We start from the raw sequence: 25226 nt of genomic DNA, 5'->3' as shown, positions 1-25226 counted from the left end.
AATTTCAAAAGTGAATCTAATAGCCTAATGTGAGGAATAGGAACTGAAACATGGGTGGGTTAAATGTCTTTTCTAGGGCTAATTGGAATGGCTCGAATTTTTTTTCCAAAACAAAGTCTCTTTGTAAGACACAAGGATTATTAAACTGATTATTTCCCTACATGGCCTGGGATTCAGTTTCTGGCGAGCAAACAAAGGGATTAAGAGGCATGACACCAACCTTAAGATCTAAGGTTAGAGCTGCATTTCAAGAACCTTTCCTTTTTTTTTTTTTTTAAATTTTTAATGTTTATTTTTGAGACAGAGACAGAGCACAAGCAGGTGAGGGGCAGAGAGGGAGACACAGAATCCGAAGCAGGCTCTAGGCTCTGAACGGGCTCAAACTCATGAATGTGAGATCATGACCCAAGCTGAAGTTGGATGCCCAACTGCTGATCCACCCAGGCCCCCCTCCTTTTTATTTTTTTAAAAATGTTTATTTTTGAGAGAGAAAGAGCATGTGGGGAAGGGGCAGAGAGAGAAAGAAGAGAGAATCCCAAGCAGGCTCCACGCTGTCCCCACAGAGCCTGATGCAGGGCTCAAACTCAAACCATGAGATCATGACCTGTGCTGAAATTAAGAGTCTGATGTTAAACAGATTAAGCCACCCAGGTGCCCCGAATCTTTTCCTTTAATAAGGAAAATCATTTGGACCTTAAGTTTGTATATATTTCTGGCATTTATAAGTTCTTTTCATTTTTCTAAACTTCTCAAAACCTTCATTTAAAACAGTTTTTTAAAAAACTTGGTTTATTGAAGTACTCTCTACACCCACTGTGGGGCTGGAACTCAACCCCAAGGTCAAGAGTCACATGCCTTTCGCACCAAAGCCAGCCAGGCACCCCTCAAAACCTTCATTTTATCATTCTTCAGTTATATTTGTTCTCTCTTTACAGACTAGAGAGAGTCTGGAAAGTACTCTGTGTGTTTGTGTTTATTAATTCTGTCTCTGGATTAAGCCAGATTTCCCCTGTATAGCTGGCATTTATTGGCCTCTACAGAATTGCTTTTTCTGGATTGTGCTTTGGCAATCCGTAGCAAAATCCCCGTGAAATTTAATAGCTGTGGCTGTTGTAACGAGTGTTTATCACTACAATTCATAATGTTCTGTTTAAGGATGCATGGGAGAAATTTCCTCTGAATCCACTTGTGCTTTTCCTGAATTGCTGTTTGATTTTTACCTTAAAGATGCTAAATATTCCACTGACTGTATTTTTTCCTTCATATCCGTGCTAGGCCACTTAGAGCCTAATCTGTGGTCCATTTCCAGCAAGTGTTTAGGACTTTGTATTGTATTATTTCGTATGCTAGCCACATTCTTGGTTCCATCTTCCTTTTTTATCTTTATTCTCCTTATTTTCATTTTTCTGTTTAATCTTTTTTTACTTTATTATCTGCATCTTTGTAAGCCTTTTTGGAATGAAGTTGGGATATAAATGAATAAATAAATGTAACAGTAGTCCTTTTGATTATCCAGTTTGTTTCTTTTTAGACTTTTTTTAAGCTTAACTACATTTTTTTTAAGTTGTAGTGACTAGAACTGCACATTGGATAAAAACCCTGAATACTTGTAATAGAGATTAATGGTTTCTAAAGCAGTTAAGAGCATTAGACTAGTGTCTGGATCCACCAATAGCTATCTTGGAGTCTTTACACACAAGGTATTTTAACTTCTCTGGATTGTAGTTTCCTATATATAAAATGAAGGGGTTATAATCACTGATTTTTTTTTTAATATTTTTATTTATTTCTAGGAGAGAGAGACAGTTGAGCAGGGGAGGGTCAGAGAGAGATGGAGATACAGGCTCTGAAATAAGCTCCAGGCTCTGAGCTGGCAGTCAGCACAGAGCCCGACGCGGGGCTCGAACCCACGAACCGCGAGATCATGACCTAAGCGAGTCAGACGCTTAACCGACTAAGCCACCCAGGCGCCCCTATAATCACTGATTCTTAATCGGGCAGAATGGGCTTCAGAGTTCTGTGATGCTTTACCAAAGAGCGGATGCAGATGATTTTATGATACTGTGTGTCCTGGTCCAATGTTAATGTTCAGGTCACTCAACATTATATAGCTTGATCACAGCAGCATGTTGGGTTAAGGTCTTTAGGACATGGTCAGTATGTCACTAGGGTCCCTTTCTTAGGTCATATCAGATAGCTCTAAGTCCATATTCATGAAAGCGTAGTTTGAATTATTTCTTATTAAATGTCATTTTTAAACATATTCTCTCCAATCAGCAGGGCACTATAGCAGTGATTCTCAGGGTAGAGTGGAGAGGGTGATAGAAAAATTGAAGTTTCAGAAGCTATAATTTGAAAAAGCACTGTCCTCACCCATAGTTTTGATATGCTCATCCCTGGAAGGCATTCTTTCCCCCCACCCCCCACCCCCACTTAGAATCACTGGCCTATGAATACCTTTTACTTACCCGTCACTTAAAGATATTTTTTAAGTTTAGTTTGAAAGTGAGTACACGCCTGCACATCTGTGAGCGGAGGGAAGGGCAGAGAGAGAGGGAGAGAGAATCCCATCATAAACCATGAGATCATGACCTGGGCCAAAATAAGAAGTAGGATGCTTAACCAACTGAGCTACCCAGGCGCCCCTAAAAAACATCTTTATATACAACCTGAAATCATCTTTTAAGTTAACCCTATGCTTTGATTTTTCATTACCTAGAAGAAATCAGATACACCTATCAATATGGATAGTTTACGCTGTACTCCCCTCTATCTTTTCTAATATCTTTCTAATATAAGATTAGTCTTAACACCAATCTGTATACTCTCCTTCTAGAAATGTATCTTTGCAGTTCTACTCATTGTTTCTTACCTAAGTTTCTTTTCCATGTATTGATCTGTTTACTAGTTCATTGATTTCACAAACTGGTAATAAAAATTCCTTAGTTAACTTCTTTAAATAAATTCAATATAAAAATCTTGTCAAAGTTTTTTAAAAATAAAATCTTATTCAATGCATTATTAATCCCTGTTCAATCACAGGCTGAATTTTGTCTCCACCATATCCCCCCTTCTTGCATTAATACATTGAAGTCCTAACCCTCAGTACTTCAGAATGTGACTATATATATGAAAATAGTCTTTAAAGATGTAATTAAGTTAAAATGAGGTCATATATGGGTTGGCCCTAATCCAATGATTGATGTCCTTATAAAAAAGAAATTGGCGGGGAGGTGCCTGGGTGGCTGTTGGTTAAGCTTCCAACTCTTGGTTTCGGCTCACGTCATGATCTCATGGTTCGTGAGTTCAAGCCCCATGTTGGGCTCTATGCTGACAGCGTGGAGCCTGCTTGGGATTCTCTCTCTACCTCTCTCTCTGCCCCTCCCTTGCCCGCATGTTCTCTCTGAAAATAAACTTTAAAAAAAAGAAGAGAAAATTGGGACACAGACACACAGAGGGAAGACCATGTGAAGATACAGGCAGAAGACAGCTATCTATAAGCCAACGGAAGAGGCCACAGAAGAAACCAACTCTACTTGGTCTCCCTTGATCTTGGACTTCTAGCCTCCAGAACTGTGAGAAAATAAATTTCCGTTGTTTGAGCCACCCAGTCTGTGGTACTTTGTTATAGCAACCCTACCAAACTAATACAACCAGTATGATGAGTTCTTTTTTTTTTTTTTAATTTATTTCTGAGAGAGAGATGGAGGCAGCATGAGCAGGGGAGGGTCAGAGAGAGAGGGAGGTACAGAATCCGAAGCAGGCTACAGGCTGTGAGCTAGCTGTCAGCACAGAGCCCGATGCGGGGCTCGAACCCACAAACCGTGAGATCATGACCTGAGCCGAAGTCGGATGCTTAACCGACTGAGCCACCCAGGCGCCCCTGATGAGTTCTAATATATTAATCAGCAATGATTATTTACAAAAAATCATGCTACCTTCTTCCTTATAGTTTGGTTTTGCTTATATTCTGAGGAACATATTATTTCAGATTTCACTGGCCTATCCATGAGTTTTGCTGGTTTATGGAGCCTCACTGATTAGCAGCTGTTACACTGCCTTCTTTGTTCAGTACTCTCCTCATACATATCATACACATACCCCACCATATATACATACACCATTCACTGAAGCAGGGCTACTAATTCCACAGTTTCATCCTTGAGTTCACTTAGAACTGCATGGTACATACTTCTCAGAGTTGCTGATTTGGCTTATGTAATTACATTTTTACAAAATAAATAATCTCTAATCCTAAAATTAAAAGCTGTAAGTATTGGGGCACCTGGCTGGATCAGTTGGTAGAGAATGCAGCTCTTGATATTGGGGTTGTGAGTTCAAGCCCCACAATGGGCACAGAGATTACCTAAAAAAGAAACAAAAACCCAAGTGTTTTTAAATATCTGAATCCCTACTTCATATCATATACAAAACTTAATTCCAGATACATTAGGGATTTAAATGTGATCATCAAAACATAAAAATTTTAGAAGAACGTGTGGGAGACTAGATTGACCATCAAAGGATGGAGGAGATGCCTAAATCAAGACAGAAATGAAAGCACTTATAAAAACATATTTATGTAAAGATTTGATAAATGAATGACTCAATCATGACAGTCTTAAAGGAAAGATAAACAACTTGACCACATAAAAGTCTTCTATGTATGACCAAAGATACCATTAATAAAGTCAACAGACAGGGGCACCTGGATGGCTCAGTTGGTTAAGTGTCCTATACTCCTGGTTTTGGCTCAGGTCATGAGCTGTGTTGGGCTCCACACTGACATCATGGGGCCTGCTTGGAATTCCCTCTCTGCCCCTCCCCTGCTTGTGCTCTCTCTCAAAAATAAACTTAAGAAACTTAAGAAATATTAAAAAATAAAATCAATGGACAAAACCATCTAAAAAAGTTTTGCAGTGTGACGACAGTTGTCTATAATATAAATTATAGACAATTTGTAATTGTCTAATTACAAATTAGAATGGAGAAATACCTATTTTTACAAAAGGGGGGCAAGGTATATAAAGTGACAAATCAGTTATATCTGTATCAGCTGATGTAGAAGGCTCTATATAAGGGACAGCTGGTTGGCTCAGTTGGTAGAGCATGTGACTCGATTTCACAGTTGTGAGTTCAAGTCCCATGTTGGAGGTAGAATTTACTTAAAAAACAAAACAACTCTATACAAGACATGAGTGAGGGGAAAAAAAGAACTCAATGCCTTCTTCCCCTCCGTGTGTGTGTGTGTGTGTGTGTGTGTGTGTGTGAGAGAGAGAGAGAGAGAGAGAGAAACAGAGAGACAGAGAGAGAGAGAGAACATGAAAAAATGGGAGATGAGTAAGTATGAGTGGAGAAAAAAAAAGAAAGACACTAGCCCTCAATCCCAGAGACCCCATTCTACACATCAATTAATTTGGGGGTTAATGTGTGTAAATAAAGACGTACAAAACTGTATGTGTATGGATATATGTTTTTACAAAGGTGTACATGCTTTGATTACCTCAGGCAGGTAGAATGGACTGGGGAGGTTTGCCTTTAACACATTTTTGAATTGCATTGTTTCACTTGCTATAAAAAAATTCTAACACTTTTAGAAAAACACCACCAACAAACATCCTGTTTATGTTACCTATTTATAACAGTATTTTCCCACTCCTCTACCCCTCCATATCCCTCCTAATTTGCTGCTGGAAGCTCGTATCATTCTGGCTACTCACCTAGCATCTGATACCCCAACTGCAACAAGAACTGAACATTCCAATACACACATTTCTATAATACAAGCTTTTACCACTGGCAGTTGGTTTTTCTGTGATTTTCCACCCTTCTTTATTTGCTGGATCTTTTTGATTGACCAGAAGTACATACACCTTGGGATTCTCTCTGCTCACTCTTGGGAAACTCCAGGCTCAAGTTTGTGTGTGCACCTATGTTGCTCTTCCAGTTTTCCATTCAAGCAACCGTTACCTGTAGTGCTTGCAGGCTGGGGCCGTTAGGATTCTAGAGCAGTGCTGTCCCGTAGAAGTACAATCCTAGCCCCCATAAATCATTTTATTTTTTTTTATTTATTTATTTTTTAGAATTTGGACTCGTTTTTTAAAATTTTTTTTAAATGTTTTATTTATTTCTAGGAGAGAGAGAGAGAGAGAGACAGCATGAGCAGGGGGAGGGTCAGAGAGAGAGGGAGTCACAGACTCTGAAACAGGCTCCAGGCTCTGAGCTGGCAGTCAGCACAGAGCCCGATGCGGGGCTCGAACCCGCGAACCGCGAGATCATGACCCAAGCGAAAGTCGGACGCTTAACCGACTAAGCCACCCAGGCGCCCCTCCATAAATCATTTTAAATTTGCTGGCAGCCACATTCAAAAGGGGGAAAAACAGGTGAATTTTAATGCATTTTACTGAACCTAAGAGACCTAACAGAATTTCAGCATGAAATCAATATTGAGAAATATTTTATAATTGGGGCGCCTGGGTGGCTTAGTCGGTTAAGCGTCCGACTTTCGCTTAGGTCATGATCTCGCGGTTCGTGGGTTCGAGCCCCGCGTCGGGCTCTGTGCTGACTGCCAGCTAGGAGCCTGGAGCCTGTTTCAGTCTGTGACTCCCTCTCTCTCTGCCCCTCCCCTGCTCACGCTGTCTCTCTCTCTCTCTCCTAGAAATAAATAAAACATTTAAAAAATATATTTTATAATCTTTTTCTCATACAGAGTCTCCGAAACCCAGTTTGTATTTTATACCTATAACACACCTCAATTCGGACTAAGCCACATCTGAAGTGCTCAATCAACACATGCGGCCAGTGCCTACGGGATCAGACAACAGGGTTCTAGAAGAGCCCATCCCCTGAGAGCCCTGCAGTTCTTGACAGATTAATAGTTCCTCCTCTTTGGAGGATCTCCTTTTCCAAATTCATTAAGACTTCAGAGTGTAAATAAGGCACAGTGACTGCTGCAAAGAACATACCTGATCCTAAACTATTAACTTTGAGTACTTACCCTTACGTTGTTTCCAAACTCAAATCCACCTTGAAGAACTAGATTTCCCACGGAGGGGACTCAGGCTGACCTGAGAGCACAGGATTTTAATTGGTAGTGCGGGTTCAAATCTCAACTCTAGCCATTTCACTACCTGCGGGGCGGGGCACTGGGCCAATTTCATTAGGACTCGGGTTCTAGGCTGTAAAAGGGGGGAATTTACAGTACCTACTTCACAGGTCCTCGGGAAAATTAAAGGAGTTAATACATATAAAGCATTTGCAACAGGGCCAGGTACCTAATACGTGTTCCATACTTCTTAGCGATTGTTCCGGCAAACTTGCCGCCGGCCCCGAGGCAAGTCCCAAGAAGACACCAGAAACGGTGAGGAGGCCGAGGAACAGCGCGGGCGAATTCCGCCTCGGGCCACCACGGCCTCAGGGCCAACGAGCCTAGGCTCCCAGCGAGCCTAATTCCAAAACGCTCCACTCACGTCTCCCTTCCGCACTCGCGACCGCCTCCTTCCGGTCGAGCCTGAGGCGTCAGGTAACTAAGGGAAACCTGAGGGGAGACTTCCTGAGGCCAGGCAACCGAGACAACTTTTCTGACGGTATGTGGGTGTGGGGGGGAGGGGGTCTACTGGAAGCGGGAGGGACAGGATTCTCAACTTTCCAGCTCCCTCGGGGACCCCCCCCCCCTTCGGGGTGCAGCAGCCCTCCAGCCCACCGCCGAGCTGGTCGGGAGAAGTGTCAGGCAAGAAAATGAGGGCTGGACGGCGGGGGCGGGACCAGCACAAGCCCCGCCTCCTGCCCTCCGGGCTCTTGCCCTGAGCGGACGCGTCAGGCCGACGCACCGAAGCCCCAGCAGCCAATCGGGAGGCGTGAAGCAGGTTCAAATAAAGAAGGCGGGTGAACATGGCGTCCTCTCTTGGGTCTGGGAGGTGATCGACCTCGGCTTCTGTGGCGAAAATGTGGCGGGTGAAAAAACTGAACCTTAGCCTGTCGCCTTCGCCCCAATCGGTGAGCGGGAGGGCCTCAGAGACCGAGAGAGCTCGGTCGGGACTTCGGAGTGGGGGACGCCGGCAACGCCGAGGGTCGGGGAAAGCTGGGTCCAGCTTGGGGACCGGGATGTGCGTGGAGTCTTATCGGTCCTGCAGCTTCCGCGCGATTGGGGTGGAAGTCTACTCCTCTATTGCCCCAGGAGTTTCTTAGAGAAGGAAGAGGGCCGGACTGACCCAGCTCAGGCTTTCTCGCACTCTCTTCTTTCTCAGGGAAAACCAGCTATGAGAACTCCTCTCCGAGAACTTCCCCTGCAGCCTGGTGCCCTCAGCAGTCCTGGAAAAGGGGGCTCCGTAGGCTACTCGCCGACCTCGTCACCGTGCAAGCTGGGACTGCAGGTGAGTTTCGACTGGGCTCACTGCCGAGGCCGACGGCTCAGAGGAACAGAGGGCCAAGGCTGGAACGTAATTAATAACGATAATGAAGTCTTCTACCTTAGTGATATCCATTTACAGCTATTCAGGCCAACAGAGATGTGCCCTAGGGTGATTAAAGGAAATCCACTGAGAACCCGGGCCTCTATTTGGCTGTTAGTTTTTATCCCCTCCTCCCCCCGTTAAACTTTTTACCAAAGTGCTGAGAAATACGATCACTTTGATTAGTGGTTTTCCGCCTACATGTGGGCTCACTTAGGCAGAGATCAGTCCGCTGCCCTGGAGAGGCAGTAGTCACATCCGTTCCAAGAAGTAGCCAGAACTCTTCCTGGGATCAAGTTACCCCACTGGAAGGCAGGGTACCTGGACCATCTTCGCTTAAACTAGCCCCTGGTAGAATTGCCCTCCCTGGGTTGTACTTGAGTCAAAAGTCTTGAGAGAAGCATCCGTGTAGAAACTGCTTTTCAATTGCTGTAAAAAGGTGCCAAGGAAGGAATTAACCCCTCTATAAGTTTCCTTGGAAAAATTCCTTTTAGAACTTAACTGCCTGGGAAAATTGTTTTCCTGGAAAAATGGCTCTCTTTTTCCCTTTTTTTCTGATAATGAGAACTACGTAGTTTACCATATTTTCCCTTTTGCTCTGGCTTCTAGAAAGCTCAGGGTCAAATTTGATCATCAGATACAGCTACTGTTACTCTTTGAAACAGGCAAATTTGCTTCCTTTTTCTTTTTTGACTATGATTTTGTGTTTCATTAAAACCTGATCTGTCAAGCTCTCTGTTCTTTTACATGCAGTCTGAATTATTTTTGGAAGGAGATGGATTATAAATAAAATAGGTTAGAGGAGGAAAGAAGAAAATGTCAAAACAGAATCTTAAGCAGCCTGAATTACAGATGTATGAGGGTAGCAGACTTTCTTGAAAACACTCTTACACCAACTGGCCAGTAGAACTTTCTGGGATGAAAGGGGTGCCTGAGTGACTCAGTCTGTTAAGGTTCTGATTCTTGATTTCCTCTTGGGTCATGATCTCACAGTTGTGAGATCCAGCTCCATGTTGGGCTCTGTGCTGAGCCTGGAGTATGTCTGCTTGGGATTCTCTTTCTCCCTCCCCTGCGTGCGCATGTGCTCTCTGTCTCTCGAAATAAGTAAACATACATGTTAAAAAACCCAAAACTTTCTGGGATGATAGAAATGTTTGATAATCTGTACCGTCCAGTCTGGTGGCTATTAGTTATGTGGGTGGTGAACACTTGAAAGGTGGTGAATGTGACCGAGGAACTAAATTTTTAGTTTTATTTAATTTTAGTTTACCATATTCATACAGGTTAGATAGAAAAGAAAAAAGTACGTAGTGGGAACTGATCTTCATAGAGCTCATAGAATGTAACCATAGCCGTTTTCATCACAGTAGCAGAAGAGAATGGAATAGAATTTAGGTCTCCTCTCTACCTCCTGATATACTCAGCTACATAGACAAAGAGAGTTTCCCCCCCAACAAAATAACTAGTTTTTACTTTTAAGTTTTTTATTATTTAGGGGTGCCTGGGTGGCTCAGTTGGTTAAGTTTCTGACTCTTGATTTCAGCTCAGGTCATGATGTCACAGTTCTTGAGATCTAGCGTTCCCATTGGGCTCTGCTACAGCTCAGAGCCTGTTTGAGATTCTCTCTCCCTTCCTCTCTCTCAAAATAAACAAACATTTAAAAAAAAAAAAAAGGCAATCCTTTTTTGCATTTTTTTGAGGGAGAGAGGAAGGGGGAGAGAGAATTCCAAGCAGGTTCTGTGCTGATAGCAGTCCTGAGAGCAGGACTTGAACTCTAGAACCGTGAAACCCTGACCTGAGCCCAAACAGAGTTGGAAGCTTAACCGACTGACCCACCCCGGTGCCCCCTTTCTTGCATTTCTTTATGTATATCTGTCTCTGTGTGTTTATATACATACACATCCATCTATTACCATCATACTTTTATTTTAGAGGTAGAGTGAGCAGGGGAGAGTGGCAGAGAGAGAGAGAATCTTAAGCATGTTCCACATTCAGCGCTGAGCCAATTCGGGCTTGATCCTCTGACCCTGGGGTCATGACCTTAGCTGAAATCAAGAGTGCTCAACCAACTGACCCACCCAGGCGCTCCTCTTTAAGTGATATTTGAAAAGAATAACTGGGAACTTGATAAACACAGCAAAAACTGTAAGGTGCGCTTTTGTGTTTCTAAAAGACTTTGGTTTGTTTAGTTCCTGGGTTATTTAATGCAGACTAATTTATGGGGGTTTTTTTGTACCCAAATCTTCACTTCTGTCTTTTATAACAGCAGTGCTCTAATCTTACTAATATTGCTATGTTTGCTCTCTTTGTTTGCTTTTGCCTTATGTCTTTCTGACATCTCTTTTATTTTCCACTTTTCCTTTAAAGCACTTTGAAAGAAAAACTTAAACAGTGAAATAAAATATGTGAAAACACATAAAACATACAACTTAACAAATTCATATAAAGCACCCATCATAGTAACGAACACCCAGTCAGTATTTAGGACGTTGCCAGCATATCAGAAACCCATTTTAGCTCAACCTTAATTTTTAAAGCTTCATCCACTACTGTAAATGAGATTTCATGTAAGTCTGATTTTTTAAAAAAATTTTTTAATGTCTTTTTATTTACTTCTTAGAGAGAGAGCATGAGCAGGGGAGGGTCAGAGAGAGAGGAAGACACAGAATCCGAAGCAGGCTCGAGGCTCTGAGCTAGCTGTCGGCACAGAGCCCGACATGGGCTCAAACCCACACACCATGAGATCATGACCTGAGCCGAAGTCGGATGCTTAACTGACTGAGCCACCCAGGCACCCCTTTGTCTTTGCTTTAAAATATTCTTCGACTTGCGGGGGCGCCTGGGTAGCTTGGCTGAGCGGCCGACATTGGTTCAGGTCATGATCTCATGGTGAGAAGGCTTGTGAGTTCGAGCCCCGCATCGGGCTCTGTGCTGACAGCTCAGAGCCTGGAGCCTGCTTCTGATTCTGTGTCTCCCTTTTTTTCTCTGCTCCTTGCGTGCTCATGCGTGTGCCCTACTCAAAAATAAACATTAAAAAATTTTAACAATATATATTCTTCCACTTGGGTGCCTGAGTGGGCTCAGGTAATTAAAGCTGACTCTTGCTTTCGGCTCAGATCATGATCTTGCAGTTCGTGGATTCGAGCCCACATCAAGGCTCTGTGCTGGCAGTGCGGAGCCTACTTGGGATTCTCTGTCTCCCTCTCTCTCTGCCCCTCCCCTGCTTGTGCATGCTCTCTCTCTCTCAAAATAGATAAATAAACTTTTTACAAAATGATAAAAGTAAAAAAGATATTCTTCCACTTGATTATCCAGGCCAGTAATTTGAGCCTCAACTCTGAACATCCTCTTTCGATTCATTTTACTGAATTTTTTTGTTTAAAAGTAATTTTTGGGACGCCTGGATGGCTGAGTCGGTTAAGCATCCAACTTCAGCTCAGGTCATGATCTCACAGTTTGTGAGTTCAAGTCCCACATCCGGCTCTGTGCTGGCAGCTCAGAGCCTGGAGCCTACTTTCGATTCTGTGTCTCCCTCTCTCTCTGTCCCACCCTTGCTCGCTCTGTCTCTCTTAAAAATAAACAAACATTTTTTAAAAAGTTCATTTTTGTTGTTGTTTAAAAGTAACTTTTATTATTTTCAGAAAGTCTTTCTGTATGTGGGCTGTACTTGAACCTTCTTACATTGTCATCTGTTTCCTCCATCAGCTATGTTTTGTTCAGGTTTACTTTTTCTAACTATCCTAGGGTTTCCCCTTTTTCTAGCTATTAGATCCATTTAAGCACATTCATATTTTCCTTTTCGTGTTCCTTGAGTCTCAGGTTCTGGCAACCCTGCAGGCGGTAGAAGGCACAGTGGGTCTTTGTCCTTGTGAACTAGCATGTGGGGGGTGTCAGTCCTGTATGAGGGCACCGGCAGGAAGTCTCTCTGCTCTTCATTTTCCTCTGCTGCCAAGGTTAGTGCTCTTCAAATCCCAAGGGTTGAATGGATTCAACCAGGGAGACTAGGTCACTAGTGCAGGTTGATGTTGCCCTTTTCCCCAGGGTTCGTGATCTCTGGGCCGCAGCAGGCCGTTACACTAACTCGGGTCCCCAGTGTTTCATCTGTCCTGGAAGAGAAAATCTTGTGGCAACTCTATAGAGTCTGGCAGAGGTTACCTAGGGATCCTCTAAAAGGAATTGGAGGGAGGGGTTGGAGACAAATGGGGTCACATTCAAGCTACCGTCTCCCCATGATATGAATAGATTATCTCAGCTTTGTTTATGCTGTAGGCATACCTACCATGGCCTCCCAGCTTTAGTTAAGGGTTTAGTTTAGGGTTTCTTTAGTGAGCAGCCAGGCTTGGCCAAGTTTTTACCCAAGCAGAGGTAATGAAAACTCTTTGAGTGCAGACAGTATCCTATACCCATAATTATTAGTTGGGAACTAGAAATGACTGCCTTGGTCAATTACTTTTGTTTCTTTTGGCAGGAAGGCAATACCAGTGCATCTCCAGTGGACTTTGTCAATGCCAAGAGGACAGACTCCCCTTCAGAACAGTTGAGCCACCCCTCAAAGTGGCTAGAAGCTTGTCAACGTGAATCAGATGAGCGGCTCGTAGATCCGAATCCCCAAACCAACTCTACTCCCAAAACATCTGAGGAAGCAGTAGACCCACCGGACAGCAATGTGGCTAAAACCACGGGCCTTGTATCCTCTCCAGGGGGGCCGCAGCAGGTTACACTTGAGGCTCATCTAGATACCATAGCAGAGACCAACAGCATATCTCCAGATGAGCCTTTGAGGCCAGGAGATCTGCTGAGACAGGGGGTGGTGACCTGTGTGGAAGACGGCTTTTCAGAAGCTGTTCCTGCTGTGCCTGAGAAATGTACGTTTCGGCATCCTCCATCCCAAGTCTTGGAGTGTCTGCCAAATCCCTGTTGTGAGCAACAGCCGCGCTGCTCCGAAGACAGCCTTGGGGGTGATGGGACTGAGGTTGTGCCTGAGGACTTAGTCCCCTCCAGAAGTCATACCTTCCTGCCTGCCTCTGGGCTCTGGCTGTCCCCTTCAACTGCCTTAGCAGCAGATTTCCCTGGCAGCCGCGTGGGCCCCGTGGAGGAAATTGTAGAGCACAGAGCCGTAGAGGAGAGAGAACTGAGCTTTCCTGCACTCCCTGCGGAGGCCGACTTAGGAGAACAAGCACTGTTCTCAGATACGGAAGATATGCCATCCGCATGCCTGACCCCAAATCCAGGAGAAATGGAATCCCAGGCCGCTCCAAGCCCAGCAGTAAAAGATGATGGTGGGATTCTTGTCTCTGATACAGAGCCTTGGATGTCCCCATTGGCCTGGCTGGAAAAAGGCGTGAATACCTCGGTCATGCTGGAAAATCTCTGCCAGAGCTTATCCCTCCCCTCTGTGCTTCAGGATTCAGTGATTGGCACTACCCCTTACCCTACTTGCTCGGTGGGGACTTGGTTTACGCCCCCAGCAGCGCAGGAAAAGAGCACAAACACCTCCCAGACAGGCCCAGTAGACATCAAGGACGGCACTTCTGAGACAGAGCACCGCCTGTGGGGGTAAGCCTCCCTGTAACTTTGTGCCCCTCCCGGGTTCCATTAACCTGGACCTGCCACTCCCACCTCTTGCCCTTTCTTCTCCTCATTCATGTTCTCCTGCTGCAGCAGCCGGCCTCCAGATCTGACCGCCTTATCTCGACGCGACCTGGAAGGTAACCTGCTGAACTCTCTTGTCATTCTGGAGGCTCTCTCCCACCAGCTTCTGGACTGGAAGGGCCGGCTGACTGCCCCTCGCTCGGAAGTTCAAGACGGTAGCACACAGACCGACACCTCCCCCAGTGTGGTAAGAAGGCTCTTCCCAGTGGGCCCTTTGCCTTAGAATACATATAAAAGCTGAGGATCTAGAAAATCCCTTAAAGCCGTGGGTACTCCTTATACTCCTGGGACAGACACATCAAGCCTTTCCAAGGGAATATCAGCAAGGAAAGTTTTAAAGGAATCAGTTGCCAGGTCTTCATCTTCCACATGTACTTTTGACCAATTGTTTTGCTTTCCTACTTCCCCATTCTCAGTTGCCCTTTGCTCCCTTTACTAAAGAACGGCATATTTACTACCTATCCCAAATTTTACATTGTCAAGGAATAGCAATCAAAGGACCATAGAAAATGTTTGTGTACATGCTGAGAAGGCAAATGACTGCAACCGTTATGTAACGTCATTTTTGCCTGCTTTCAGCAAAATTGAAGGGAGACTTTAATGATGTTTGTGGATCATTAAAAATTTTTGATGAACGTTTACTATGAGATTTTTGGCATGGATCTCCAAATGAGCTCCTAGAATTGGGTGACACACCGTCCTCTTTCTCTATTCCTACTTATTCCGATTATTTATCTGAAAAAGATTCTGAGTGCTTACATCTATAAGAAAGGCAGTAGGCATAAGATTGTCGCTTAGCCGTGTTTTATAGTGGGAATTACAGTCATCCACAGACACGTGAGCTAATATGGGGAAGGAAGCTCTGTCCATTTCATTAGTAGATGATTCCCAGTAAAATTTTGACTGGGTGAAATGGACTTCCATTGTTGCAGAGATACTGATGAATAATAGACCTGAAGTACATTACAGACTTAAGGTATATTACATTAGGATAAAATTCTGAGAGAAGTAAAAGTGCAATTTCAAGGAGAAAAAGGGCTGATAAAAAAAATTTCTGACTCTTTAAGAAGAGTTTGTGAATGGGCGCCTGGGTGGCCTAGTCATTAAGCATCTGACTTCGGCTCAGGTCATGATCTCACGGTGAATTCAGGTCCCTCACGGGTGAGCTTGTGCCCCGCTTCATGTGAGCACGAGCCCTGCATCCTGTGATCACCAGCCCCACTTGGAGTGGACACAAGCCCTGCTTCGGGTAAAAAAAACAAAAACAAAACATGAGCCCTGCTTCAGGTGGGCTCTGCTTCTCTCTGTCTCTCTCTCTCTCTGCCCCTTGCTCACTGGCACTCTCTCTCTTTCTCAGAAAAGAAAGTGTGCATTTTTTTTTCGAAGTATTTATTTATTTTGAGAGAGTATGTGTACGGGAGGGGCAGAAAGAGGAAGAGAGAGAGAGAGAATCCCAAGCAGGCTCTGCACTGTCAGCACAGAGTCCGATGCAGGGCTCTAACTCAAGAACCTCAAGATCCTGACTTGAGCAAGATCAAGTGTCAGACGTTCAGTTGACTGAGCCACCCGTGCGCCTGAGTTGGTACATTTTTTAGTGGTATCAAATAGGTTTTAAATCATTATGGTATATGTAGTATACCATTGGATACATTTAAGAGTGATTTGTGGGGCCTGGGTGGCTTAGTCAGTTAAGTGTCCAACTTCGGCTCAGGTCATGATCTCACAGTTCGTGGGTTCGAGCCCCACGTCAGGCTCTGTGCTGACAGCTCGCTCAGAGCCTGGAGCTTGTTTCAGATTCTGTGTCTCCCTCTCTCTCTGACCCTCCCCTGCTCACGCCGTCTCTCTTTCTCAGAAATAAATTAAAAAAAAAACACGTTAAAAAAGAAAAAGTGATTTAACAGTTTTATCTCAAACCATCAGTATTTATTAAGATGGTTGAAATTATAGCCTTTGTAACAATTAAGGGTACTCAGTCTTTCAAAATTATTCTGAGATCTGAGAGGAAAATAGTTTAAAGACTACCGTTCTAGAGGATTCTGGTTGTGACAGCACAGACTGAAGAAGAAAGGGAACGGTGTCCAGGGAAGGAATTGAGAACCTTGGCACTGGGGCCTGTGAGGTGACGGGTGGCTGCTGCTCAGAAGAGATGGTCTCCAAATGCCCAAAGACCTCAGGTTGAAAATATCCTCAGAATAAGACTTTACCTTTTGACAAAATCCCGACCTCATTCTCCATCTCTGAGTGGGCCTTGTACTCTCTTTCCCTGAAGCTTGCCAAATCCCTCTGGAGGCCACTGAAGCAGAGCCAAAGAGGGGAAGTGACAGCACCTTCGGCTGTTCCCCATCACAGTGCCCTGTCCTTGCCACTTGGCTGCTCCCTTCACTCTAATCTCATCACCCGCCTGGCTGCCCAGCTCCGAGGGGTAGTCGTGCCTGCCCAGGGCTCATGGAGCCCCCTGCGCCACCCTGCACGATGCAGTAGGGAATGGTGACCACTTCGCTGGGGAAGGGAGCCGTGAACCCCACGAGATCTGTCTCCTTAAAGGCAGACTGCTGTAACATCGTGACTCAGCACGGCTGCTCGGCCGCTGCGTTTTGTCTCAGATGATGGCTGCCTTTCAGCAGTAATGACGGCTGCCTGCTTTTCCCTCGGAACTTGAATGTCTTCTGCATAGCATACTAATTGTTATCTGCCCCAACACAGCGAATAAACAGGGAATGAGAAAATAACAATGACTAATAAATATTTGAGAAGGTTACTGGTAATCAGATCATTGCAAATTGAAACACTGAGATGCTATTTTCGTCTAACAAAATAGCAAAGAATGAAATAGATAATGCTGGTAAGTATTGCTCTGCTGTCAGTAGGGTATATAAATTGGTTCAACCTTATTTGAAAGTAAGACCCTTAAAGCATTTCAAACTTTTTGGCTCCGTAGTTCTACTTCCTTGGATATGTCCCTTTTTTTTTTTTTTTTTAAAGGTAATATTATTCTTTATTTTCTTTTTAATGTTTATTTTTGAGATGGAGAAAGCTGAGATGAGTGGGGGAGGGCAGAGAGAGAGGGAGACAGAGGATCTGAAGTAGGCCTCTAGTTGACAGCAGAGAGCCCGATATGGGACCCAAACTCACAAACCATGAGATCGTGACCTGAGCTGAAGTCAGACGCTTAACTGACTAAGATGCCCTATTAAAAAAAAATTTTTTTTTAGTGTTTGTTTTTGAGAGAGAGAGAGAGAGAGTGAGCGTGCAAGAGCTAGTGGGGGAGGGGCAGAGAGCAAGGGAGACAGAATCTGAGGCAGGCTCCAGGCTCTGAGCTGTCTGCAGGGAGCCAGATGTGGGGCTTGAACTCATGAGCTGGGAGAGCCAAAGCTGGATGCTTAACTGACTAAGCCACCCAGGTGCTCCTCTAGGGATGTATCTCAAGGGTAAAAAAGAGTCTACATAAAGATAGTAGCTTTAAGGAAAAAAAATGACTGAAAAATGAAATAAAAAATAATGGTACAACCATAGGTGGGATATTCTACAGTCATTTTGAAGTATGTTTATGAAGCATTTTTTTTTTAAATTTTTTTCAAAAATTTTTTAATGTTTATTCATTTTTGAGAGAGTGTGAGCAGGAAGAGGGTCAGAGAAAGGGAGACACAGAATCTGAAGCAGGCTCCAGGCTCTGAGCTGTCAGCACAGAGTCTGATGTGGGGCTCAAACTCACAAACCGTGAGATCAGACCTGAGCCGACGTCAGATTCTTAATCGACTGAGCCACCCAGGCGCCCCTATTTATGAAGAATTTTTAACAGCATGGAAAATAAGTATAACATGTAATGGTGTTTGGTTCTTTTTAAATATTTATTTATTTTGAGAGAGAGAGAGCACAAGTAGGGGAGGGGCAGAGAGACAGGGAGGAGAGAGAGAGAGAGACAAAATCCTAAGTCAGGCTCCATCTGACGAACTGTGAGATCATGACCTGAGCTGAAGTTGGATGCTTAATTGACTAAGCATCCCAGGTGCCCCTGCAGTCATGGTTTTTAAAGAAAGGAAATCAGAGTTCAGATAATCTCTGAGAAGCTTCGAGGGGAGGTAAAATATCAGCAGAAGGTAAAAATGGGTGGTACTCTACTCTGATAGGTCCCCCTAAAGCAGATGTCCCAATTTCAGGCTATTCCAGTGAGGAGAGTGAGTACAAATTCAGGGCTAAATAACATTAGTATAATAAAATTAGGTAATAAACACAGAACCACACATTCATTTTTATGTCATAATCTCATTTGCGGTTTTCTTGTCATAATCTCATTTGTGGTTTTCTTAAGCATTACAGTTGTTCATCATACCGAAAACACTGTCAGTATTAAGATACATCCCAATTTCTGTGGCATTGTTGTGTAAAAAGATAATCGTCTTAGAAATTCATTGAATATAGTAGCTTCTTTCTAAATCAGTAGTCTGCAACTGTTTTTTCTCTCTGACACCTGAGCTAAGTAATATACTGTACTTATAGCAAATCCCTATAGTAAGGAAATCTCTAGGGTCATGTCGAAGTCTTTTGGGGTGTTTGCTATACTGTTAAGAATCATTGCTCCAGGGGTGCCTGGATGGTGCAGTCGGTTAGGTATACTATCCTTGATTTTGGCTCAAGTCACGATCCAACAGTTTGTGAGTTCAAGCCCCACGTTGGGCCATGCACTAATGATGTGGAGCCTGCTTGGAATTCTTTCTCCCCTCTCTGCCCTTTCTCCTCTTGTTATAAATCAGTCAATCAATCAATCAGTCAGGTGGTAAAATTATTAGTGGTTTCTTTTTCTATTTTATTCACTCTATATTTCCAAAATTTTACAATAAACACATGTCATCCTTACAGTTAGAAGAGCAAGGTTATTTTGAAAAGGAATTTGTATGTGCTTCTGGATTTTTGTTCTTACTTGGCCTCATTGAGCTGTGAGCCTTGTTCCTGCTTCTAATAGGAGAGACTCCTGTATTTACGTGGGTGGCACTTGGGGAATGCGGTGCTGGCCGTGTACGTTGCCTCTGCAAAAGGCACACCACTTTGTTTCTCTGCCTAGATAAGTAAGAAACCTCAGCCTCTTCAGGAGAGCCAAGAGATTGGCCAGGCTCTGCAGCAGGCCAGGAATGTCATGGTAAGTTCTGTTTACACCGTCACTGGGTATATCATCCTGTGAAGGTCAAGAATGAAAAATCCTGGGTGGTTAGCAGATGGTGATCCTCAGCTCTGGTCGTAAAGGGAGGTTTCCCAACCTTTGTTAAGGACACCTCCCTCCTGGGAGCTTGAGATTGGGGGCAGTGGTTTTCCTCCCCTGTGTCCCTGTTCCTTCCTACTTAGTGACTTTATTTGATCTAGCCCAACCACCTTTCCCTCTACAGCAGTCGTGGGTGCTGGTTTCGAAAGAGCTGATATCCTTGCTTCATCTGTCTCTGTTGCACTTAGAGGAAGATAAAACTACCTTGAATCAGGAGGTGAGCAGCGGGAGGGTGAAGGCAGAGGCCTCTGGTGAGACTGAGAGCCGAAAAAAGGAACCAGACTCACTGTCTGATTCTTGTCTTGTAGTCTCGGCGTGCAGAAACCTTGGTCTCCTGCTGCTTTGATGTGTTGAAGAAACTGAAGGCAAGGCTCCAGAGCCTCAAAGCAGAAACAGAGGAGGCGAAGCACAGAGAGGAAATGGCCCTCAGAGGCAAGGACGCGGTAAGGTGTCAGGCTCTGTTCCTGGACGTGGGAGGTTCCCAGGGTTCCTGCAGGAACACAAATTTCGCTTGAGACACGGGTGGGTGGCCAAAGAAGTGCCAGCCCTGGGGAATAATGAACTAAACTAAATAATGGTGGAGAGTGACGGCTTTTTGTGTTCTTTCCCTCCTCTGCCCACCGTGTCCTCGCCACCTCTTCCCTCACTAGGCAGAGACCGTGCTAGAAGCTTTCTGTGCACATGCCAGCCAGCGCATCAGCCAGCTGGAACAGGACATGGCTTCCATGGGGGCATTCAGAGGCCTTTTGAAGGAGACCCAGACCCAACTGGTAATTTGCAAACATTTTCTTTCTTGGGGTCCATACTGACGTACTGGCGGGATGGCCGTACCCCACCCCCCCCCCGCATTTTGTTGTAGCCTCGGCAATCCTTCTTGTGCAGGTAGGGCTTCATACTGAGCAAGAAGAGTTGGCTCAGCAGACCGCGAGTCTTACTTCAAACTTACGACAGGACTGGATATCCATGCAGTGGGATGTGAGTATTTGGGGCTATCCTGTCACTCCTTCACTCAACAGCCAGCCTTGTTGGGAGCCTTGCCTCAAACGTGCTCTCCTGACCGGCTCGCTTCCCCTGGTAGTATAAAACGTGGACCGCGTTGCTGAGCCGGTCTCGACAACTCACGGAGAAACTCACAGCCAAGAGCCGGCAGGCCCTGCAGGAACGTGATGCTGCGGTTGGGGACAAGCAGCAGGTACAGACCAGGCGTGGGGGGCTGCTCAGGCCTGGTTTCCTGCCTCTACAGAAGGCCTTTCTAGTGAGCGGCATCGGTAGCCTCTTACCCTGGACCTGTCTTTTTTCCGCTCTGGGTTTGGAGACCAGCCAGGTCCCTTCACTATAGGTGGCCTTGGGCCCCCTTGTTTCCTTGGGTCTTTAGCACCTTCTTTAGCCACTTTCCTCCTCTTTCTACCTTTTCCTGAGGATCAGCCTTATTTCCTCAGCGTTGCTGCCCAGGAACAAGGTCCTTTGCTGTCCTGTTCAGAAAGAGAAGCTCTGCTGAGTCCTAGGATTCCCGATTCAGGAAAACCTGTGGGAGAACAACTGTCTTTTCTTCCTAGGTGTCCAGGGAGCTGGAACAAGTCTCTGCCCATTTGGAGGAGTGCAAAGGCCGAGTAGAACAACTGGAGTTGGAAAACAGTCGCCTAGCAACAGGTAGGGGTGTGTGCGTGTACGCGCGTGTGCGTGTGTGCCCGCGTGCCCATGTGCCCTGCGGAAGCTTGGGGTGTGGCAGTAGAGCAAGGAGGTGCTCTGGAGCACTGGTTTTGGAGCAGAAGCCTGGGGAGGTTTGGGCCTGATGACTACAGAGTGTCATTAGGATACTTTCGGTTTAGATCTCCGGGCTCAGCTGCAGAGTCTGGCCACTATGGAGAGTCAGCTAAAAGAGCTGCAGACTCAGCATGCCCGCTGTACCCTGGACCTGGCCATGAAGGATGAGTTGGTCTGCAAGCTTACGCAGAGCAATGAGGAGCAGGCTGTTCAGTGAGTTCCTATCAGGCTATCGTGGTAGTAGGCGCCCAGGCTGTAAGACGGATGGCGTCTAATATCAGGTCTCTGGCAGGTGGCAGAAGGAAGAGGTGGCGCTAAAACACGTGCAGGCAGAGCTGCAGCAACAACAGGCTGTCCTGGCCAAGGAGGTGCAGGACCTGAAGGAGACCCTGGAGGTAAGGGATGTGGCTTCCAGAACTGGTAGGAGTGTGACTCTCACCTAATGGTATTGAGGTGAGTTCGAGACTATGGACCGGAAAAAGCCTGTTCCCAGGGCTCTAAAATTTCCCGCTTAGCCTCATTTTCTCCTCTCCCTCTCTCACTCCTTGCCTGCCTTGCCTTTCCTGTGTCCCCAGTTTGCTGACCAAGAGAATCAAGTTGCTCACCTAGAGCTGGGCCAGGTTGAGTGTCAGTTGAAAACCACACTGGAAGTGCTCCGGGAGCGCAGCCTGCAGTGCGAGGGCCTCAAGGACACCGTAGAGAACCTGAAGTAAGATCGCTTCCCCTGCTAAGTGTTTCTGTTTCCCAGGGACATTTCTGGAAGCTAAAGTCTCCAGGAAGGAGGAGAGCCTCTTGTTTCCCTCTTTGCATGCAGCTCTGTATGGGGATGTTGGGAGAGGTGTTCAGAGAAGGCTGCTTGGTCTTTGGCTGTTTTCTCCGTTCTTTCCTTATTTTAGGGCTAAACTGGCTACCACCATAGCAGAGAACCAGGAACAAGACCTGGAGAAGACACGTCAGTATTCCCAAGATCTAGGCATGCTGACTGAGCGACTCCGGAGCCTGACTCTCTTCCTGCAGGCAAAACTAAAGGAGAAGGTAGGATCTGGGGGTTCTTTCTGTTCCCTTCCAATCATATCTTCAAACAGAGACAGTTTTATTTCTTCCTTCCCAATCTGTATATCTTGTATTTCCTTTTCTTGTCCTGTTGCATTAGCCGGAACTTCCACTATGACGTCAGAAAAGAGGGGTACCTGACCTTAGAGGAAAAGCTTGGAGTCTCTCACCATGAAGTGTGGTATTAGCTGTAGGCTTTTGTAGATATTCTTTATCAGGTTGAGGACGTTCCCCTCTAGTCCTAGTTCACGGAGAGTTTTTCCAGTCGTGTCTTTATTACACAGAGTGGTCTTCCTAAAATGCTACTCTTGCTCCATCTCTGACCTTCACTGACTTTCAGCTGCCTGCAAGACTTCTTCATCCTGTCACTTAAACTTTTCTTCCTCTGTCTGCCTCCTTTCTGTTATGAACTCCTTACTCCAATTAGACTGCCTATAGACTACACACATGTCCCATCTCCGTTCGCACCTAGACCTGGGCTGTTACCATGTCCATTTTCCTCTGTCTTCAAACTGGAAATACTTTTTCCTTTCCTAATCTTCCCTATTTCACCTTCTTTGAAATGTTCCACAATCACATGGACTCAGTAATCTGTTACATTCGTCATGAACTTACTCTCCCCTTTGCACTTGCCTTAGTTTCCCTTGGATGTCTGGTCTCTTCAACTAGACTGTGTTTAAAGAAAGCAGCAATTTAGTCTTGTTTCTCTGCCTTTCCCACAGTGCACACTAAACAATAAATTGTTGATATGTTTCAGAAAATAGAGCTAGGGGCGCCTGCGGGGCTCAGTTGGTTAAGCGGCCAACTCTTGGTTTCGGCTCAGGTCATGATCTCAGAGTTCATGGAACCATGCCCTGCATTGGGCTCTGAGCTGACAGCATGGAGCCTGCTTGGGACTCTCTCTCTCCCTCTCTCTCTGCCTCTCCACCCCCAATAAATAAACTTAAAAAAAAAAAAAAAAAGAATAGAGAGTTAATTAGCTTATTCAACAGTAAAAGATACAACCAGGATCCTAGAACCTGGAAGTGCTTATGATTTGACCCCAGTGTATGCTGAGCACAGGAAGTACGAAAGAATCCACAGTCGTACAGGGAAGACAGACAGGTGTAAACTTGACATCTTGACTTGTGATCATGATAGATGTCTGCATGGATGATCACTGTGGGAAGACAGAGAAAACATCAGTTCTACCTTTGAGAGTTAGCATGTCTTCTCCAAGCAAGTGACTGTTGGGGAGTCTTGAGGTTTGAAAGTTTAAAGGCCAGGGCAGGTGGGGGGTTATGTAGGAAGACCTACCAGGCAGAGGGGAACAGTCTATGAAAGTCAGAGAGGCACTGTGTGGACTTACTTTTGTAGCGTCTACCTTGTAACATGACCCGGGTTAGGTGCTGGGGCTGCAAGTGAACAAGGCAAGGCCCTGCTCATATGGAATTTGGCAAGTTTGGGGGTTGGGGAGTAGTTCTTCATAAATAGAGTATAGGAGCTACATGGGGCAAGAATGACAAGAACGGGCACCTGGGTGGCTCCGTCAGTTCAGCGTCTGACTTTTGATTTAGCTCCAGTCACCATCTCACAGTTCATGGGATCGAGCCCCGCGTGCACTCTCCCCCTCCCGCCCCCCAAAAAAAAAAAAAAAAAAAAAAAAAAAAAAAAAAGAATGACAAGGAGACAAGGCTAGGATAGCAGGCAGGAGGCCCGAAGGCTGGAACTAATAGCAGTTATAGAAGGCAGAGAGGAGAAAATGGACTGGATGAATTCAATACCTATTTAGGAACAGAAGTAAAAGAACCTGGTGACCAATTTGGTATAGGAGTAAGGTGGAAGAGTGAGTGATGATCTCTAGATTGCTGGGAAGATGAGATGCTTTCTGGAACTAGGGGTGGCAGACTTGGAAAAGTACAATATAGTACTTTTGTCTCTGTCTTAACTCTGCCTTTGTAGCTCAAGAGCAGCCATAGATAGTATGTAAATAAATGGGATGGCTGTATTTCAATAAAACTTTATTTACCCAAACAGTTGGCGGGCCAGATTTGAACCGCAGGCTTAATTTGCTGCTCCCTCCAGCCCCCTCTCTCGGATCGTAAATCCAGGAGGAGGATCAGATTTTTGGTGGGATGGGACAGGAAGAATGGTGAGCTCAGCTTTATACATCTGAATTTCAGATGAACTATGGAGCGTTCTGGTAGATTTTCACAGGCATTTGAGCCTCTGTGTCTGGAGATTGGGAAAATAATACAAATGAGAGAGACGGATTGAAAGGCCATCCACATAGAAATGAAGGTTTCTGTGGAGTTCCCAAGGTGAGGCCGCCTGAGGAATGGATTAGAGTAGAAAGGAGGTCAAGGATTAACCAAAAGGACTCCCCAAGAGTTTAAGGAAGGACCTGTGGATAGGTGAAATGGAAAGGTATAAGGCCTACCTGTGAAGGAGAGAGAGTTATGGTCCCAGAAGCTGAGGAAAGGATGTTTTTAAAGGAAGAACATGGTCATCGATTATCACATTGGTCAGGTAAAACAGCTGAAAAGTGCCCATTGCATTTGGAAGTAAGGCTGCTGTTGGTGAACCAAACAAGAATTTTGGTAGATCGGTGGGGCAGAAAAGGCTGAGCGTAGTGCGCGAGGGAGTCAGTAGACGGTGGCAGTTTTACGCAGGAAATGTAGGTTTCTTTTTTTTTTTTTAATTTTTTTTTTAATGTTTTATTTATTTCTAGGAGAGAGAGAGAGACAGCGTGAGCAGGGGAGGGTCAGAGAGAGAGGGAGTCACAGACCGAAACAGGCTCCAGGCTCTGAGCCGGCAGTCAGCACAGAGCCCGACGCGGGGCCTGAACCCACGAACCGCGAGATCATGACCCAAGCGAAAGTCGGATGCTTAACCGACTAAGCCACCCAGGCGCCCCTTCTTTTTTCTTAATTGAAGGGAAAGAGAAAAGGCTATTTTAAAATGGGATTTAAGGGGCGCCTTGGTGGTTCAGTCGATTAAGCGTCCGACTTTGGCTTAGGTCATGATCTCATGGTTTGTGAGTTGGAGCCCCACATCAGGCTCTATGCTGATGG

The 25226-nt window shown here is 45.2% G+C and overlaps 1 protein-coding gene and 1 long non-coding RNA gene across 5 annotated transcripts in view; one reads left to right on the top strand and one right to left on the bottom strand.

Moving 5' to 3' along the window:
- Positions 1-7428: 7428 nt before the first annotated feature.
- Positions 7429-25226, top strand: part of SPAG5 (sperm associated antigen 5) — a 21123-nt gene continuing 3325 nt past the window's right edge. Inside the window, exons 1-15 of one of the 4 annotated variants that reach the window (XM_039252442.1) lie at positions 7429-7586; positions 8247-8372; positions 12919-14006; positions 14112-14289; positions 19162-19236; positions 19481-19573; positions 19665-19799; positions 20007-20126; positions 20239-20331; positions 20435-20548; positions 20913-21006; positions 21186-21333; positions 21413-21515; positions 21696-21829; positions 22017-22155. In XM_039252442.1, the coding sequence (XP_039108373.1) occupies positions 8259-8372; positions 12919-14006; positions 14112-14289; positions 19162-19236; positions 19481-19573; positions 19665-19799; positions 20007-20126; positions 20239-20331; positions 20435-20548; positions 20913-21006; positions 21186-21333; positions 21413-21515; positions 21696-21829; positions 22017-22155 (2628 nt within the window). In that variant the 5' untranslated portion in view covers positions 7429-7586; positions 8247-8258. Of the gene's footprint in view, positions 7587-7868; positions 7996-8246; positions 8373-12918; positions 14007-14111; positions 14290-19161; positions 19237-19480; positions 19574-19664; positions 19800-20006; positions 20127-20238; positions 20332-20434; positions 20549-20912; positions 21007-21185; positions 21334-21412; positions 21516-21695; positions 21830-22016; positions 22156-25226 lie in introns of those variants that run through there. The other 3 variants (XM_039252433.1, XM_039252426.1, XM_039252448.1) reach the window with 3 other exon arrangements.
- The window catches only part of LOC120245419, a 5756-nt gene continuing 3752 nt past the window's right edge, over positions 23223-25226 (bottom strand). The window contains exon 4 of the long non-coding RNA XR_005531782.1: positions 23223-23332. This is a non-coding gene — a long non-coding RNA (uncharacterized LOC120245419). The remainder of the gene's footprint in view (positions 23333-25226) is intronic.

Source organism: Hyaena hyaena, unplaced genomic scaffold, assembly GCF_003009895.1.
Source record: "Hyaena hyaena isolate Hyena2069 unplaced genomic scaffold, ASM300989v1 scaffold_10, whole genome shotgun sequence".
Taxonomy (NCBI): domain Eukaryota; kingdom Metazoa; phylum Chordata; class Mammalia; order Carnivora; family Hyaenidae; genus Hyaena; species Hyaena hyaena.
Note: the sequence above shows the minus strand (reverse complement) of the source record. Positions and strands in the feature narration are given on the sequence as shown.